Source organism: Bos indicus, chromosome 5 (genome assembly GCF_029378745.1).
Source record: "Bos indicus isolate NIAB-ARS_2022 breed Sahiwal x Tharparkar chromosome 5, NIAB-ARS_B.indTharparkar_mat_pri_1.0, whole genome shotgun sequence".
NCBI lineage: Eukaryota > Metazoa > Chordata > Mammalia > Artiodactyla > Bovidae > Bos > Bos indicus.
This window is the reverse complement of record NC_091764.1, coordinates 114795312-114813864: the sequence shown is the minus strand read 5'-3', so window position 1 is coordinate 114813864 and position 18553 is coordinate 114795312. Positions and strand designations below refer to the sequence as shown.

At 52.6% G+C, this 18553-nt stretch overlaps 1 protein-coding gene across 5 annotated transcripts in view; it reads left to right on the top strand.

Annotated features, from left to right (window-relative positions):
- The window catches only part of EFCAB6 (EF-hand calcium binding domain 6), a 253339-nt gene that overhangs the window by 212398 nt on the left and 22388 nt on the right, over positions 1-18553 (top strand). For all 5 annotated transcript variants that reach the window (XM_070790542.1, XM_070790543.1, XM_070790540.1 and 2 more), the window contains one exon: positions 1494-1685. In XM_070790542.1, coding sequence (XP_070646643.1) covers positions 1494-1685 — 192 coding nt within the window. The remainder of the gene's footprint in view (positions 1-1493; positions 1686-18553) is intronic.

The window sequence follows — 18553 nt, the reverse complement described above, 5'->3', positions numbered from 1 at the left end:
CTCCAGGCAAGAATACTGGAGTGGGTTGCCAGTTCCTTCTCCAATGCATGAACGTGAAAAGTGAAAGTGAAGTCGCTTAGTTGTGTCTGACTCTTCGTGACCCCATGGACTGTAGCCTGCCAGGCTTCTCCGTCCATGCCTTTCATATCTGAGCCTCCCCGCCCCCAGCCTGTGTGTGGCTTGTCAGGCTGGACTGATGCACGAGGAAGCCACCCAGCCCCAGGGAAGTGCGGGTCCCATGGCCGCAGTGAGCCAGACCCCAGCTCACCCCTTAGGTCCACGGAGCCTTGTGGCTCCACGGGGCCTTCTAACGCCCTCAGGACAGGATGCTCAGTCAGCGCCCTTCATCTGGAGGGTCGTTCCCCTTAACAACCTGCCGAGATCCACTGTGCGCAGGTACCTGGGACGGATGTGTCTTCAGATTTGCTGCAGTAAAACTTAGACCAGCGCGAGTTCTGAAGTCCCGGTTTTTATACTGAAGACGTTCGGCACAGAGAGGTTGAGGGCTTACGATGGGTAACACAGCCAAGGTTCAAAGTCTGCCTCCCGGCTGTGGCGCTAGAGGCGTCCCACCGTCCCTGGCTGTGTCATATCGCCACAGGCAAATGCAAGCTCACAGCCAGACAGCAATTTGAGGTTAATTTAGTGACACGCATAACACCACCCCCTGGACCGATGAGGGTGCCTAATTAGTCCTGAGTGACAATTAACCGCAAGGGAATTTGGGTTTCCGTCTGCAAGCACCTTCAATTCTCACCTAAGAAACTAAGATCTTAACCTGCACCTTGATATAGGTTTTCTAATGCAGGAGAAACAAATAGTTCTGTTTCAACAGATGGGGGGAAACGTGCTTCCTTTTTATAGCAAATGTTTGCACTTTGGTTTGACTGCTGTTCTGCTGGGTTGACACTGTCTTCCGCAGCTCCTCCAGCACAGATGTCGGTGGTGGGGTGTCCCTGGGAAGGAAGGCCGTGTGGGCTCCAGCCAAGGGTGGGCAAAGGACAGCAGCCTCAGGGTTCAAGCCCTGGGGTGGGGATGGGAGGGGTGGTCCCCTGACTCCTCCTCCTGGCCACACTTCTGACGTTAGACTCCTATCACGAGACCCCTGCCCTACATCCCAGTGCAGTGGAATTTTACCTGAGCCTCTAGTTATGAATGATTCATTCAGGAGCTCGAGTTTAATGATGAAGAGACCTCAGACAGGTTCCTTCACCCCTCGGCTGGAGACCAGTGAGGCTGGGGTTCCTCTCACCCCTCTTCCTCTTCATATCCAGGTTGGAGGGAGGGAAGTGAGTTTCCTCAACAACACATCGGCTCCTATACCAGGCGCACCTTCTACCTGCCTCTCAGTCCTGGGGCATTTATTTAGTAATTTAGAATCTACCGGGAACTCCCATTCACTTTATTTCATTTGCATTCCAAAAAGCAATACTTAAGAAAAATATTTTTGAAATATTTGACTGTAATATCTGCTTTTTTTTTTTTAATTGTAGGCATTTTCTGCATTGGATAAAGAGGACACTGGGTTTGTAAAGGCTTCAGATTTTGGACAGGTTCTTAAGGATTTCTGTTACAAACTAACAGATAACCAGTATCATTATTTTTTGAGAAAACTCAGACTTCATCTCACCCCCTACATAAATTGGAAATATTTTCTCCAGAACTTCAGCAGTTACGTTGAGGAGGTAAGAGTGTCCGCAGCACATAAGCATTTCTCTTTGGAAAAGGGCTAAAATTAGTCTTGGCAAAATAGATAATTGATTAAAACCGTGTCACATAAATCGGCAACCACCTGAGTTAATTAGCTTATTATAAATGAAAAGTTGATATTGATTCTACGTTGAGTGTCAGAAGGTACATATGTATCCTTTACTTCACTGAAATGTTATTTTATTTTACTGATTTTCAAAGAAGTTTAGGAGAGGCTTCAAAGTTCTAGGAGTCATAGATCCCTGAAGATGATCTGGTGTCCGGAGAAGTCAGGCCCTGAGGGAGTTGGGACCCACTTAGGAGACCCTTGTCGGGACCCACTATGTTCCAGGCTCTGGGCCATGCAGCAGCCAAGCCTGGGGTAGGGGTCAACGTGGTTGTAGCAGGGTCCTGGGGGAAGTCTAAGGGGACTTCCTGGAGGAGAATGGGTGGCTGACCACAGGCTCTTGTTCATTCCTGGGACCACTTCTCTGGCTGCATGAACTGTTCCTTCTCAGGCTGTTTCCTCCATCTCTAATTGTAAATGGGCCAACATCAGTAGTGAAATCACAGGCTACTTTCAGTGAACTTGGATTTCTTTGGTCGCCATTCTGTGCTGAGTCAGACGGTGCTATGGTCCCTGCCTTCATGGAAGAGGAGATAACAAATAGGAAAAATACAAAAATAATGCGGCAGCTAAATCTCAACAGGCTGTGCTGGGATGTATTTAACTGCAAACCCTACCCCCCGCCCCCCGCCCTGACAACACACACACACACACACACACACACACACACACACAGCCACACACACACACACACCAGCCACACACACACACCACACACACACACACACACCAGCCACACACACACACCAGCCACACACACACACACACACACACACACACACTGTCATAGCTGGATATTCCTTGCCTGGAGAATTCCACGGACAGAGGAACCTGGCGGGCTACAGGCCGTAGGGTCACAGAGAGTCGGACATGACTGTAGCAACTTAGCACACAGGCACGCGTAGCTGGACGCTCGGGTCATTTCCGACTGCACACGTTTGTACACAATCAACATCTGAGTCCATAAATCCTCAGTCACTCACGTGGGATAAACTCTTGGAAGTGAGGTTGCTAGAGCAGATAGTATGAACATTTTTACGGTCTGAGGCTCCATGCAGTAATAATGACAACAGCAAAGTCTAGGTGGGCGAGGCCCTGTTCTTAACCCTTTATACGCACGTACTTCTTCTGCGGTCACTGGCGGCACATGCTAGTAATATCCCATTTCATAGACGAGCCCTGGGGCACGGACGTCAAGTCGTTGGCCACAGTCACTCCCGGAGGTGGTGGCAGAGCTGGTTAGTGACCCCCGAAGCCTGGCTCCCGCCTCCAGGCTTCTAAACGCTCTGGGGACTGTGAAGATTTTCGTCTTTGCCATTTCGATGGTCATTCCTATGTACTATTGTGTTTTCTGTTTTAAAACTATATATATATGTATGACATTATATCAAACTCTTCAGAGCTTTAGGTTTTCTTGCTGTACTATCAGGAATTTAAGATTTATTCATGTCGTTACACTGGCTTCAGTTCACCCACTGAAGCTGCTGTAGAACTAGCCAGTGAAGGGAGACGTGGATACATTCTGCTGAACGAGCAAACCCCATTCAGTTGTCCTGCTGCTCACGGCGGGCAGGTGGTTTGCCGTTTGCACAGTCAGCCTTCTGTGACTGTGTCCTTCGCACACTCAGGGTCACTCCACGGAGACCGACTGGGTCGGGGAGGGGGCGGGACGGCACAGGTTCAGCTCCACAGACACCCCCACAGTGGCTGCAGCGATCAGCGTGTACTCCGGCCGGCCCTGCGGGAGAGCTCCCCACGTGCCATATCCTGGAGCCCTTGGTATTATCCAGATTTATTTTCTGCCGACACTTTCAAATGTTATCAGCCACCCAGGCTCCCTCCTCTGGGAACTGCCTAAAAGGGCCCCACTTCTTTGTTGGGTGGTCGTTGTAAATATCTCCTCCTGATCCATGACTTGTCTTTTCTCTTTGTTTATGGTGACTCTCCCTGTTTTTATGTGACTTACATCTTTTCGCTGATTTTAAAAGAAATACCTGTTGAGAAAATTTTTGAAAATACAAGTGTAAAAAAAAAAGAAAAAGTCATTTAACCCCATGATGATGGTGCAACAGTAACAAGCTCCATCCTGCTGAGCGAGACCTTCTGAGCTCCGGGTCCACCCCGTGCATCACCTCACCTGGGATGAGGGAGGGGATGGGTGGAGCAGGTGGGCTCCGGAAGTCAGGGACCACCCGCCTGCTTCCTCAGCCAGTTGGACGCCAGGCAATTCAGCTTCCGAGCTGGTCTTCTTCCCAGGGCCCCAGGGCTGCTTCGGAGAGCTTATTCTTCTATTTCTAGTGCCTCCCCCCTCCCCAATTCTTTTATCGTGGTGAAATACATCTACTGTAAATGTCACCATCTCATCCTTTTCCAAGTGCACAGCCCGGTGGCATTAAGCCCACTCATGTTGCTGTGTATCCATCTCCAGAACTCTCTTGATGTTGCAAGAGCAAGCCTCTGTCCCACTTAACTCCCTACCCCTCTGCCCCAGTCTCTGGCAAGCGCCGTCCTGCTTTCTCTATGAACCTGACACCTTTAGGTGCCTCGGGTGAGTGAAATCGTACAGTACTTGTCCTTCCGTGTCTGGCCTGGTTCACTGAGCATAATGCCCTCGGAGCTCCTCCTTCTGTAGCACGTGTGAGAACGCCCTTCCTTGATAAGTCTCAGAATATCCCTCGTGTGGATAGACTGCATTTTGCTTACCCATTCACCTGTCAGCGCACACTTGGGCTGCTTCCAAGTTTTAGCTCCTGTGAATAATGCCGCCGTGAACCTTAGCATACAAACCGAATGCGTGTTTTTACCCAGTGGAGGTAACGCTGCAGATGTAATCACGTATCTTGCTTTTTTTCTCCTTAACATTCCATGTCACTTCAAGTTCTTCCAAACATAAGTTAAATGTCTGTATAGCATTCCACTGACCCTTTGTTTTTAAGCATTTAGAGTTTTTCTCCCAGTTTTTGAGATTGTCACTTGCTTTGCAGTGAACACTTTCTATGTCTACATCCACATTTTGGATTTTTTCTCCTAAAGAAAGAAACCGAGAAATACAATAACTGGGTTCAAAGGATAGGAATACTTTTATTGATCTTGAAAGCAGCTAAAGAAACTAATTTCTTTTTCTGTGAGGTTGCATCCTATGAAATTGCCATCTTTAGAGCCCTAAATGATTGACTATTGACAATTTCATATGGTTTAAGCTAATAGTAATAGTTGCCATTTGTATCCATTTGCATGATTTGGAGCATAGCAATCATTGTGATGGAGAATTAAAGTCACCCTTCGGGATAAAGTGTTAACATTTTGGAATGAAAGTGTTAATCACTCAGTCATGTCTGACTCTTTGCAACCACATGGACTGTAGCCTGCCAGGCTCCTCTGTCCATGGGATTCTCCAGGCAAAAATACTGGAGTGGGTTGCCATGTCCTCCTCCAGGGGATCTTCCCGACCCAGGGATCGAACCTGGGCCTCCTGCATCGCAGGCGGATTCTTTACCCCCAGGAAAGCCCAGTATCTTGGTGTATTCACCTCTGGTCTTCTTCCCTATACAGATGTCCTTTGGCGGTGGGCTCAAGGACAGGGAGCGTGTGCTGCTGAACTGGGGGGTTGTTGGGGATTTTCCTCAACTCTTAAAAGACTCTTTTTTTAAACAAACATTTATTATTTGTATCAAAGTAGTATATGCCCATATAGAAAAAAAAAGGAATTGTTGCCAAAGATTTCAGGACAGAGACCACTTGATCAGCTGTTCACCCCAGTCCCATCCCACCAAGCAGCCCCTGTAACCCTGCTGTTTCTCTAGCTATACCTCCCTGTCCCTCAGCTTCTTGTCCCCCCATTTCTTAGCCATCCCCCGCCCCAGAACTTTCACCATTTCCCACCCCTGCCACCTAGCCTCTCCTCTAGGCCCCTGCACATCCCTCCCGGAGCTGCCTCTTCCCCTCCCGTGACATCACTGGCGTTTCCATGTCACCAGTGTGTCTCTAAAGCGTGGATCTGGTGGGATGTGCCCCCTCCCACCCACTTTGTCCATCAGCCAGGGCTTCCGGTGGGCCGCTGCGCACCCAGCACTGGGCAGGGTCCTGAGGTCAGCCATTGAGCCAGGCCTGCATCCTAGCAAGAGAGACAGATGAGCAATGAGAAAACGTATCAGATGTCAGCATCTGACCTGTGCTGTGGGGTCAGATAAAGCTGGGCAGAGGAGGGCCTGGTGAGAAGCGGACGTCTGAGCTGAGACCCAGCGGAGAGGAGGGAGGGAGCCGCGTGACCTCTGGTTGTGGGGGGGCGCCCTGAAGAGCCCGGCTGGCTTGAGGTTGGGCTGCCTGGGCTGGGGCGAGGGGCAGGGCAGAGAGGGTTAGTAGCAGGCGCCCAGGGAGCGATGGGGTGGGCGGCCTCGTAGCACTTTGAACCGCGTGGAGACCCAGGGAAGGTTTGGGGAGAAGAGTGTCGTGACCATGCGGGGCCTCGGGGGAGAAGACTCAGGGGGCAGGGGCCAGCAGGGAGGCCGGCGTGCCCAGGGGAGGGACGTGCTGGCGAGAGAGAGAGAATGAGTGCTGAGAGAGTGAGTCAGGAGCAGCCCTGTGACTGAGGAACGGAGCAGGGGGACAGGTGTCCTGGGCCGTCGGTGTGACCGACGCCCCATCACGGGACTCATAGTGGCTTCCAGGCCTCCAATTGCTACAGCGTGTCCTTGCCAAACACCCATGAGAACGTGCCCAAACCCTTCCCGCGGGCCCCACTGGCCACGCGGAGTCCTCATGGGCCCCGTCCAGAGGCTGCACCATTGGCAGCGGAGGAGGCCCATCCCTGCTCACAGGTCCCTCTGAGCATCTCTGCCGGCTCTGGAGTCCCTGAGCCCAGAGCATGGCGAGGGGGGGCTGTTCCCAGAGCCTTGAGTGTTGCCCCCTGCTTCCCACCACGCTCGTTCCCCCTGACCTCATCTCGGAGTCCCCTGCGCCTCTGGAAGCACCTTGCCGAACATTCCTAAGAGGACGCTTTAGGACTAACTGTAACGCGGGTGACGGCAGGAAGTGTGCTTCAAGACAGATGGGGCCGGGGGGCTGGAGGGGCTGCAGCAGGGACGAGGGCACCCCTCAGCCCACTGCTCGGCCCTCCTGCTCTGCCCGTCCGCGTGCACTAGGCGCTTGGTGTGAAATGGTATCAGCCCTTGAACTGGCTCGGGGAGTGGGTGTGAAGATGGAGGTGCCTTTACCAGAAGAGCAAGTTGAGGCTGGGACTGCTGACCTGAAGGGTGAGGCACAGGAGGACCTTGGATGTTCAGGGCACGTCCATCTGCTGATGGGGGAGGGGGCAGGGGCAGATCGCCTGGGCCCCGCACGCCTCGCTCCAGAATTCAGGTCCCAGACCCTGGAGATGTCTCAGCGGGGACGTAGTCGGCTCCCACAAGGGTGGACTGGGATGGCAAGGCGGCTGTGGACGAGCCAGGACCCTGCCCATACCTGGTGGCGATTTCGGAAGTCTAGTCGCGGACTGACAACCCTTCTTGACAGAAGGAAAAGAAGTTAACTAACAACAGGAACAGTTAATGCATCCTCCTCGAGCTCATTAAATACGACACCAGCCATCCCTTCCTCTAGGGGATGCACGGGCGGCAAGTAATTAAAAGGAGATTACCGAAATGTAATTAAGGCGGTCGGGACCTCTCCTTGCAGAGGAAGTTCGCCGTGAATAATCCCCAGCTGCACTGAATCCGCTCTTGGAGCAGGGATAGCTGCAAAGGTAGGGGAGGCGTCGCGAAAGGCTTAAGGGAGCTAGGAGCACCCGGAGCGTAGACGGTGGCTTCACCCGTCTCTTAGATGGGGGCCAAATGCCCCCCCAAACCTGTATAGATCCGTCTCCTGTGTCCATCACACACTGCGGGGAAAAGCGCCTCAGCTCCCATCACACCAAATGCTGCGGAACTTCCCAGATCCCAGGGTGCAGCTGAGCCCTGGCGTTTCGGCCCCCGCTGCACCGTGGCGCACCCCTGAAGCGCTCCTCAAAGTAGGGGGGTGCACAGCCAGTACAGATCGACCATCCTAGCATCGGCTCCAAGCGTGGGCCCCGTGTCCCCGCCAGGGACCCCGCACCACCACCCAGCCCCGAGCCCACAAGCTGCTGACCACCGAGGCAGGCACCGGTCAGCTTTGCCGGCCAGAGTCAGGATGAGACGCACTCGCCTAGGTGGCACCAAAGAGGAGCAAGGAGGTATTATCAAAACTGAAGCAGTCCTGAGGCCTCGGTTGCAAAGTAAAGAAAGATTAACCAGGACAAGCCGTGGACCTCAGCACCGACACCTTTCTCGTAAGATTCTCGCAAGCTGGGAGAGATGTCACCTGAGTGTCTGCCCTCAGCAAATACCTCTTTTTCACTTCTGGGAAAAACATTTTACCTTCAAAAAGCTACGTGCGAGCTATATAGAGTATCACCTTGTTTTTAGAAAATCATTTCTGTTTAACATTTAAGTCTTAAAGTGAAATTTCAGCATCCTTTGTGAATATAAAATAATGCTCAGAGCAGACATAGAATTTTTAAAAGACACAGTAGGAACCCGTGTAAATTCTTTCTACTTTATTACCATGGAAATAATGGAATTTTTAACAAAGCGCATCCTTATTCAATGCAGAGTAATTATTTTGCCACATTTTAGCTAACCGAGACCCAGTGAGATCAGTCCTTACCTGGTGTTTATAATATATCACCTCTAAACTTATCCAGTGAGAGGTTAAGCAACTTGCAGATGATTTTTTTCCTAAGGGAGAATTTAAGATTATAGTTTTCAACCAAAGAAGAGACCGTAACCCACATCAAAATGGTTGTAATCTTTCATGAGCATCACGCTTATATTAGTTGCCAACAGTGTTACTTTGATTTATTTATTTTTTTATTGTAAGTATAATGGTATCCATGTATTTTTAATGAATATTGTAAAGAATGGGGACATTTCCTTTTCAGGAAAAGGCCCAAAGATTATTGGAAATAAGTTAAAGAAATTATTAAGATATGCCATTCCAGTTATTTACTCTTTCCCCTGATGCCAAAAAAAAAAAATCCAAGTGCTCTAGATATAATTTTGGGGATTTTTGAATGTTTCCCCTAAATTTCACTCACTTTCCACTTCCAATGGAATACTTGCTACCTGTTGTTATTGTTGTCCTGGAGACGGTCGAGGACACAGCTTGGGAGGGATAACTCAGGTCACTTGGACACTTGGGGTGACCTTGGTGAGAGTGCAGGGTGAGGGGCTCTGGGCCACCGTGCCTGAGCTAAAGGAAAAGAAACGGAGTCAACCGCGTGGAATGAAATGACACCGTCACACCAGAGGAGCAGTCAGGGGCCAACCTGCTCGGGTTACCTGACCACCAGTCAGCGTGACGCACTGTCCTTCTCACGAGGTTAAAATGCATGTGTTCGTGCTAAGTTGCTTCAGTCGTGTCTGACTCTTTATGACCCTATGGACTGGGCTCCTCTGTCCATGGGATTCTCTTAGGCAAGAACGCTGGAGTGGGTTGCCATGCCCTCCTCGGGATCTTCCAACCCAGGGATCGAACCCGAGTCTCTTTTGTCTCCTGCATTGGTAGGCGGTTTCTTTACCCCGAGCACCACCTGCAAAAAACCCAGTTCTCCCAAACCGAAGTGGTTGAAGCACCCCACAGTCCAGGGCCCCACCTGGACCTGGAGCTTCCAGTCGGAAGGAAGAGCAGTGCAGCCCCGCCACCCGCGCCTTCACCAGCTTTCAGGAGGGTGGGCAGTCGGGAGGACTGGGCACCTGCTGCTCTAGCAGCTGCCAGATGGGCCCCGGCTGGAAGCAGGATGGGCTCGCCCGCCAAAGCAAACTCAGCCTGGTCTCCACACGTCTTGCAGAAAAGCAAAGAGGCCGTGCCAGGCTTGCAGCCACCTGAGCCCGCACACCGCAAGCAGGGCCAGCCTCAGCCCATCTCCAGGGGGCCCTGGGCAGCTCCTCCAGTGCCTCACGAGCATTCCCCTGGTATCCGGGCTGGCACTCCCTCCCTATTCCTACCTGGGCGAGACACTCTCTGCCTGTTCAAGTAAGCAGACTGTGGTGTAGCCTGCCCCAGAGACCCTCACTCATTTCGTCCCTCTAGGGATTTGTGATCCAATTCAATTGCCGTGTTTGGATCAGTTAAACACCAGCACTGAGCTGTACTACTGATTCTACAAGGTCGTGACCGTATCAGGAAGCTAGAAGTCAATCCAAGAAGTTGTTGTCCCAAGCAGGCCTTGCAGAGCAAATCCAGGATGGCACTTGTGTCTTAATTGTTACCGTGTACACGCGTGTCTGGCTTGGAGGGGAGCTGCTTGGGTTCTGCCTTTAACTGCCCCATTCAACTGGGAGCTTACCTCCCCACGTTTAGCAAACATGAGCAACGATGTGCCAGGCCCTGGGCCAGCCCTGGTGTCCAGGCTGGTGGGAGGACAGGTGACCACGCACAAACCTCCCCAGGGGCGAGGACTACTCCGGCAGAGATGGCTCCGCCCATTCGTTAAGGAACCAGAAAGCTCCACCTCTCAGCCTTCACTGAGGCCTGAATGTGAATGGTCCCTGATAAGAGACTGGGAGGAGGAAGCGCGCCACCTCCCTGGTGATTCTGCCCGGCCAGCTCCTGCATCTTCTTGCCACCCACAGTCAGATACCAACGTCCAAACAGAGGCTGATACCCACTGGGCATGTGCTGTGAGCCCAGCCCTGTTCCAGGCACTTTACCTGAATTAACTCAGCTCATCCTCCTAAGAACCTTTTCAGTTCAGTTCAGTTCAGTCTCTCAGTCGTGTCCCACTCTTTGCGACTCCATGGACTGCAGCACGCCAGGCCTCCTGTCCATCACCAACTCCCGGAGTTGACTCAAACTCATGAATGAACACCCAGGACTGATCTCCTTTAGAATGGACTGGTTGGATCTCCTTGCAGCCCAAGGGACTCTCAAGAGTCTTCTCCAGCACCACAGAGCAGGCAACAGGAACAGAGAGCTTCAGCATGTATTCCCAGCCGCACAGCTAGAAGCACCAGGGCTGGGATTAGAAATCCAACTAGCACCAGGGCCCCGCTCTCAGCTTGCTGCTGTCAGTCTGAGTGTCTGAGTGTCCACCGTACAGGATTGCTATTCTGGTTAAGCAAGTTAATGTGGAAGGAGCTTTGCATGGTCCTGAACATAGCCAACACCAAATGTCTGCATTATTATTATTTTTCATTCTATCCTCCTTCACTGAGTGCCTGCTTAGTGTACAATGTTCAGTAATGATGTGATTATACAGTGTGTAATTTATTTGGGTGGAAGAATTCATTTTCATAGTTTCATAAATGACTTCAGCCAGGAGTTTATTGAATCATTAAAGGGTCACAGGGGTAGCTCAAGTGTTTCCTCTGTTTCTTTGCATTTTATGGCAATTTCGTGCTACCAAAGGGTCTATGGATTGGGTGTTTGCAGACATATCAAATGGACCCTCTGCGAATGTTGAGCTGTGGAGAGGAAGGGAGCCTGAGCGGGAGGCCCTCGGTCTACGTGGTCAGGGCAGAGGAGGCAGAAAGGGCTCTCTAACGAGCTCGCAGCGCGTCTGGACGTCGGGAGATGGGCTTCCCAGGTGTCAGGATGAGTGCGTGCAGAGACCCAAGATGGGAAACCTGTACTTTGGGAACAGCTGGAGTGTGGGTTTGGGGCCGGGGTGAGGACAAGGAGAGGGAGGGGGATGCGAGGCCGGGACAGAGGGTCTGGGAGGAAGGCCGTGGGGCAGGGCTTTGGGGTGGGTCTCCCCCGTGCTTGCCTCCACGGGCATCCCAAAGCACCAGCTTCTCCAGGCAGGGGCTGGCCTCAGCCGTTCAAGTCCCCGAGCCTGGGACAGGCCCGCAGTAGCCCTCAGTCTGTGTTGATGCCTTTCTCGGGTAGGCTCTGTACTCGTGCGTGTGGTGGGGGCTGGGGTCACGGGAGGATGGGAGAGCACAGCTCTGAAGTCAGGCCATCTTGAGCTCCATCATCAGCTCACAGGGGAGCAGCCCAGGTCCTGATCTCTTCAGGGAGAAGCCCCACTTACTTGTCTAGAAACAGGGATGACACAGCTGCCCCCAAGGGCAAGGAGAGGGTCAGAGGAGCTTCCGCAAGGCTGCAGCTCAGAGCCTGGGCGAAAGAGCACAGCAAAAGGTGGCTCCCAGGACCGGGTCTCAGTAAGCCTCGGTTCAGTTGGCTTGAAGCTTGGCTTGAGTGTAGCCTTTCCAAAGGAAAAGGAAGCTGAAATCTCCAGATCTGCATCTGTTTATCACCCAGAAAGAATCCCTGCTTGGTCAGAGACCCCAGGGTTGGCAGCGTCATGCCCCAGGAAACCCGAGTGGTACCCGCAGTTCTGGCGTATCTCCCTCACTTCTGCACGCAGCGTGCTGAATTGCCAAGGCCAATCTGTCCATCACTAAGGCCTCCAGACCTCCCGATACCCGAGCATCCACCCTTGGCCCTGTGAGCAGGGGTCCCTGGGAGTTGCCGAAGTTGGTTCCTTGATCCAGCGGGAGGCCTCTGTATCAGCACGTTTGCACGCAGAGCTTTCACTTTATTTTCATCTAGATTTTTTAAATGTTTTATCTTTTTTTTTGACAGGCAGTTTTGCTGCTGTTGTTATTTTTAGCATTCATTAATTCACTGTAAATACAAATGAAGATACAGTACAATTAATTTCTTTGCTAATCAAAATATTTGATCAAATGAAGCAATTTTTCAATTCTTAGAAGTAATTACACTGTTCTTTAAAAGGAAGTGGAAGAATTCTTTACCGAGTATTTCTAATTAGGAGTTTTTGCTACCTGCTGTGTTCTTATTCTGTATGAAATTTCAGGATTTTTTTTTACCCCTCCTCTAAGGAATCATGGGAAAAAAACTGTTTAATTGTCTCCCTAAGTATTCAGAACAAAACTTAGTAGAAGAATCATGCAGTCTGATTAGCTTAATTATATCCTTCCTAAGAGTTAAATCAATATACTGACGTGATTCTAACCTGAGAGCTGAAGCAGACCTTGCTAAACCATGTGGACCCAGCCAGGTAAAGGCCACCTTGACACCCACAGGACGAGTGACATCTGGTGACCATCGTCAAGGAGCAGTGACAGCCAAAAGGCCACCTTCTCTGTAGTCTGAGCGCAGTCCCTTTTATTTCTCACTAACCAGAAATTCAGAACTGAATCAGTCAGCTGTCGCTGCATAACAAAGAGCCCCAGCACCTCCAGGACTGTAAACACTTGTTCAGCTTTTGCATGTGGGCTGGCTGGCCCGGGCTCAGCTCTGGTGGCCTCCCTGGGATGTCTCTGCTCCCTTGGACCAGAGTGAAGCAGCTCAGCTCCTCTCAAGACAGCACCACAGACACAGGGGGGCTTGCCGATCACGCAAAGGCTTTTTAATGCTTCGACCCCAAGGCACTTGCTGACATTCCCTTGGCCAAAGCAGTCGTATGGCTGAGTGCAAAGCTGTGGGATAGGGAAATATTCTCAGCTCTTCGGTGGGAGGAAACCCGGAGCCGCATGGCAAAGGCTGTGGAGACAGGAGCTGAGGAAGCAGGCCTTGAGTGCCCTGTGCCTCCAGGAAGCATACACCCACGTGTCTCCGTCTCCAGCTGCACTGGATTGTGTGACAGTTCGCCCGCCCTCCCTGCCGTGTTCTCGCTTCCCTGTTGTCTGGAGAAGTTGCTTAGATACTGTGTCATGGAAAACTGATAAGTCAGCCAAGACGAGGCTGGACACAATTTATTGACAGGGTACTAGAAGGCTCTTTTCTAAAATCACTCCCTTAATAGAGCTATTGAATGAGAGTACAATGAAGCCGAACGCGAGCTAACAGAGTTCCCGGGTCAGTGAGCCGTCCAGAGCACACCCTGCCCTGTGTCACTGATTCTCGTCCTTGGCTAACTTTCCCCAGCTTTTGTGAACTGCAGGGCACAGGCTTCTCCCTTGGGGTTTCCCCGTGCATGCAAGCTCAGTTGCTAAGTCATGTCCACCTCTTTTGCAGCCCCATGGATTGCAGCCAGCCAGGTTCCTCTGTCTGTGGCATTTCCCAGGCAAGAATACTGGAATGGGTGGCCATGCCCTCCTCCAGGGGATCTTCCTGTCCCAGGGATCAAACCCACAACCCCCTTCAAATATGAGTTCCCTACAGCAGAGTCAGAGCTAATTCCTGAATCAGTGGGGTGCTCCCTGTTTTTCCCCTATCTTCTGGAGTGATTCTCATGGGGAGTTCCCTCCGACTGGTGTGGCTGGCATGACACTATAGACGGAGAGCCTTGGCCCAGAGAAGTGAGGTGCCTGCATAAGGCCAAGCTGGAAGATGGGAGAGCAGAGCTGTACCCTGGCCATCCCGAATCTGAGCCCACGGCAGGCCCGAGGCTGCTGGTTAGAAGACCAGGTTCTCCCCCGCCTCAGGGTGTGTGACCACATCTAGACCAGGCTTCCATCCCAGGCAGGTTGGCTTAACCTGCAGGCAAGAGCAGGCGCCACGTGCCTCTCCCCTCTGATGACTTGTGACAGAGACTGTGGCAGCCAGGAGCCAGGACTCAAACCCATGTCTGCCCCACCTCTTGACTCAGGCCACAATGTCTCTTAAAAAAACCGGCAGGAGCAGCAAGAAGGCCGCCCGTGTCGGCCAGCCATCGGGTGAAGCACTGCGTGTGTCATCTTGTTGAGATCTGAGGCTGCCCTTGGAGACAGTTCGGGTTTTATCCCCGTGGGTAAAGGGATGGCGGAGGGTGTGTGTCTCGCCCGAGGCCACCAGAAAGAGCCCACGCGGAGCTCCGTTCAGCCCTGGCCGGCGCCGAAGCCCTCGGTTGACCGTGAGCAGTCCTCACCGTCCACCCCGGGCCCCTCCGCTGGACCGGCCCAGCCTCTGACCCCCTTCAGCTCGATCCAAGTCAGCTGAAACTTGGGTTCCTGGTGTGGCTTCCCTGGCAGTGCTCCAGAGGCGTGTGCAACCGTCCCTTCTTCCTGTTCCGTGTCAGGCGCTGAGTGATGATGGCAAGTGCGGCCTGAGCCCCAGGGGGACGGACAGGGTCTGGGGGGCCCTGCACTGAGCCTGTAAGCTCCCCGCAATGGTCACCCAGCACTGTCTGCGCTTGGAGACACCCCAGTTTGAGCAGAAGGCGGCATCAGAGATGTCGGGGTTGTGGGGGTAGCGGAGGGGCTCTGAGCTGGGGCAGAAGAGGGGGCTCTGGGAATTCAGCACAGGCCTCCCTCTGACCCCCCAGTCCGTGCCGCCTCCCTCTGACCCCCCAGTCCAGGCTGCCTCCTTCTGACCCCGCACTGGTTGGAGCTGCCTCTTGGGTGAGTCCAAGCAGTAGCAGGATTTAGAACCACTGGATTTCACTGTAAAGCTTGGTTTTTACTAAATGAGCTACGTGGCTACATTTGAGTCCAAGAAAAGCCCCACAGAAGCGCAATGTTATCAGCTGGTTCTTTGCTGACCGTGTGCTTCGTATCTTGGCGCATTCTTCCTTTTCTGTATTGTGCTACTGTTGCTGGGTAGTCACAAAGGGGACCGGGAGTTTTTTTTTGCACAGGTGGTCTATATTTCTCTGTGATATCAAGAGGGACAAGCGTTTAGTAAAACAAAGTTCTATACGAATACCCTTGAAAAAATGAGAGAGGATTCCTTCCAAACATGGAAATCATCCTGTAATTGGGTCAGACCCGTGTACATAAGATTCCACTATTGTTTTGTGTTTTTTTTCTCATTTGTAAAGTCACCGGAAGAGCCTTGCGAGCATCCAGTTGTCAGATGACGGCTGCAGGAGGAGCGGGCCCACCGCTCTCACTCCAGACAGTCGTGGGGACGGAAGCAGGCACCCGACGCTCCATCCTTTCCCCAAGCTCTGTCTTGCAGCTGCGATCCCTATCCTGAGGAGGCCTTTTATGTAAAGCGTAGTTGGTTTCGGAAAGTGACATTTGCATCTGAAGATAGTGGTGTCTTTTCTGATGAGGAGAAACACTGCTTCCAGTTATAGAAAAAGCCCTATTTTCCCCCATTCAGATAGAACGGTCACGTGACAAGTGCCAGGGACACAAAAGCGCCAGACCAAGAGCCATCTGTTCCTCCCCAGCGTCTCCAATCACTCGGAGCGCGGCTTTGCAAAAAAGGGAGCAGAACATGGGCTCCTGACCGCGTCAAGCCCAGTGCCCCAATGGGTGAGCCGGGAGGCCCTGCCCTCCCGAGGCCAGTGGGTGCCCCAGGTGGCACGGGGTGGGGCGGGCTGGGACTGCGTGCCTGGGGCCCGGGGACCTTCCGGTCCCAGGCTGGTCCCACGGGCACCAGGGCGACGGCCGTGGTGCCGCTGGGGGCAGGGCCCCCACGACCTTTGTTTCGGTTTGTGCCCTGTTTGTAGTTTCCAGGTTTTCTGCCGTGAACACAAGTAATCATCTCTGCTGGCAGCCCAAGCATATTCCCCGACCGGCCGTGAAACCAGCCTTGGGACAAACCGGAGTCGCCCTCCCTCTCTGCGTCCTCAGCCTGGCCCCTGGTGTGGCTCTGGGGAAGTTGGGGAAGAGAACTGGGGGCGCAGGAGGCCAGCGCTGCTCCCCCGACCTTCACGCCAGCTTGCCGCGTGAGGTTCATGAGGATCTGTGCCTCCTTCACCTCCGGGCTCTGAGGCTTCCTCCTCAGGGAGCCATTCCCATCAGCTGTGTCGAGAGTACACGACCCGTCTCATAATCTCTGCTCACCTGTGAAACTGGCTCTCCTCTCTCTCCCCGGCCCCAAGACCCTCCCCTGGCAGAGGCTATTTAAGGATCATCTTTTACTTCCATCTCCCGCGCATCAGCAGAAGAGCCTGGCATGCAGCAGACGCTCCAGGGGTGTCTGTGGATGGCTCGATGCAGCCATCGTGGGCGTGCGTTGAGTGTTAGTCCTCTCTGGGTGCATCACCCGCGTGTGGGTCACATGCCTGGCTCAGGTGCTCGGGCGCCCCCCCTCCCGCCCCTCCCCCCGGACCCTCTGGGATTCACTGTGACCCCCGTGTCGCTGTGATTTCCTGCCCAGGCAGAGATGGGCAGTCACACCGAGCAGGGCTCCCGGACCCCTGCCCCTCCTCTGCGTTGCTTGCCACCAAGCCGTCCCTGCCTCCTGACCTCCAGACCCCAACCCGCAGGAGAGGCAAGATTGCAGCTCAGGAGCCCCAGTCGTCTGCCCACCCCTGCCCTGTCTTACTCCTCCTCCAGAGAGCAAGCGTTAGTGCTGGTGTGTGTGTGCACATGTGTGCGTGTGTGTGGTCATGTGGACCAATTTGCACATTGCAAACATTTTACCATACTGTTAAACTATTTCTTGAAGCCTTCTAAATAGCTGCATTGTAGAAGTACTATGGTTTATTTAGCCATTCTCCTGATTTAGACAATATTGACCTCTAAAGTGTTGCTAATTTTTTGTGAACTGTGTAAATAATATTGTGTGTGTGTGTTAGTCGCTCAATCGTGTCCGACTCTTTGCGACCCCATGGACTGTAGCCCACCAGGCTCCTCTGTCCACGGGATTCTCCAGGCAAGAATCCTGGAGTGGGTTGCCAATTCCTTCTCCAAATAATACTGTAGTGATCGTGATTTCATGAATTCATCTTGTTTACTTCCTTGAGGAGAGTCTTCAAAGGGCAGGTGCCAGGTGGAAGGACAGGCACTTTCGTGGCTCCACCTACCTTATTCTACCTTTCCCAACCCTGATATTGTCACTCCAGAAATTTGTGTTTCTTAGAAGAAAAACAAACGGAACCTTGGTTTCATTTCCATTTTATTTTTAAAGAGTGATAAAGTTTTCTAAATAATTATTTCACTTTTGGCCGCACTGTGTCTTCTTTGCGGCACGTGGGCTTTTCCTTGGTTGTGATCAGCGGGGCTGCTCTCAGTTGTGGTTGCCGGCTTCCTGTAGCAGTGGCTGCTTGTTGCAGAGCGCAGGCTCTGGAGCGCCAGCTCGGCAGTTGTGGCACGTGGGCTTAGCTGCTCCACAGCCTGTGGGATGTTCCCAGACCGCGGGGTGAACCTGTGTCCCCTGCCTCGGAAGGCAAGATTCTCAACCACTGGACCACCAGGGACGCCTCTAGACCAGAGCTTTTTAACAGAAGACCCGGGGTGGCCGTGCAGAGCCATCATTTGATTGATTGGCTGTGCTGGTGACACTGCTGATCCATTCTTTCTTTGAACAAAGATCAAGGCCCCACTGTGTGCCGGGTTCTTTAAAGCACTCGGGGACTCAGCAGTGAGCAAAAGACCGGAGCCCTGGCCTTGAAGTTTATTTTCTGTTGGGATGCAGAAAATTAGGTTAAATATAAGGTGGATCAGAGAGCGGAACGTGGGACAGAGAAGGAGAAAGAAAAGGGAGCGGGAATAAACGTGTCGTTCGGCTCAGGAATGTGTGGAAAGCCTGAGGGGAGGGCAGGAACAGCAAGTGCCAAGGCCCTGAGGCAGGAACGAGCTTGTGTGTATGAAGCTTAGCGGGAGGCTGGCACGGAGTGAGGTCAGAGGTCCCAGTGGGCGGGCTGGCGGCCATTGTGATGCCCTGCCGGTTGCTCCGAGCAACGTGGGGAGCCATTGGAGAGCTGTGCATGATCTGACTTGCACTTTACAGAGATTGTCCTCAGGGGAAAATGATGCTGGCTTTTTGATTATGGCTCGGCCCTCCCCCACCCCTCTGCCCAGAGAACAAGTGCTAACACGTATGTGCATGTGATGCTCATGCGTGTGTACTTTTAACAGATTGAGGGTGGAAGGAAGG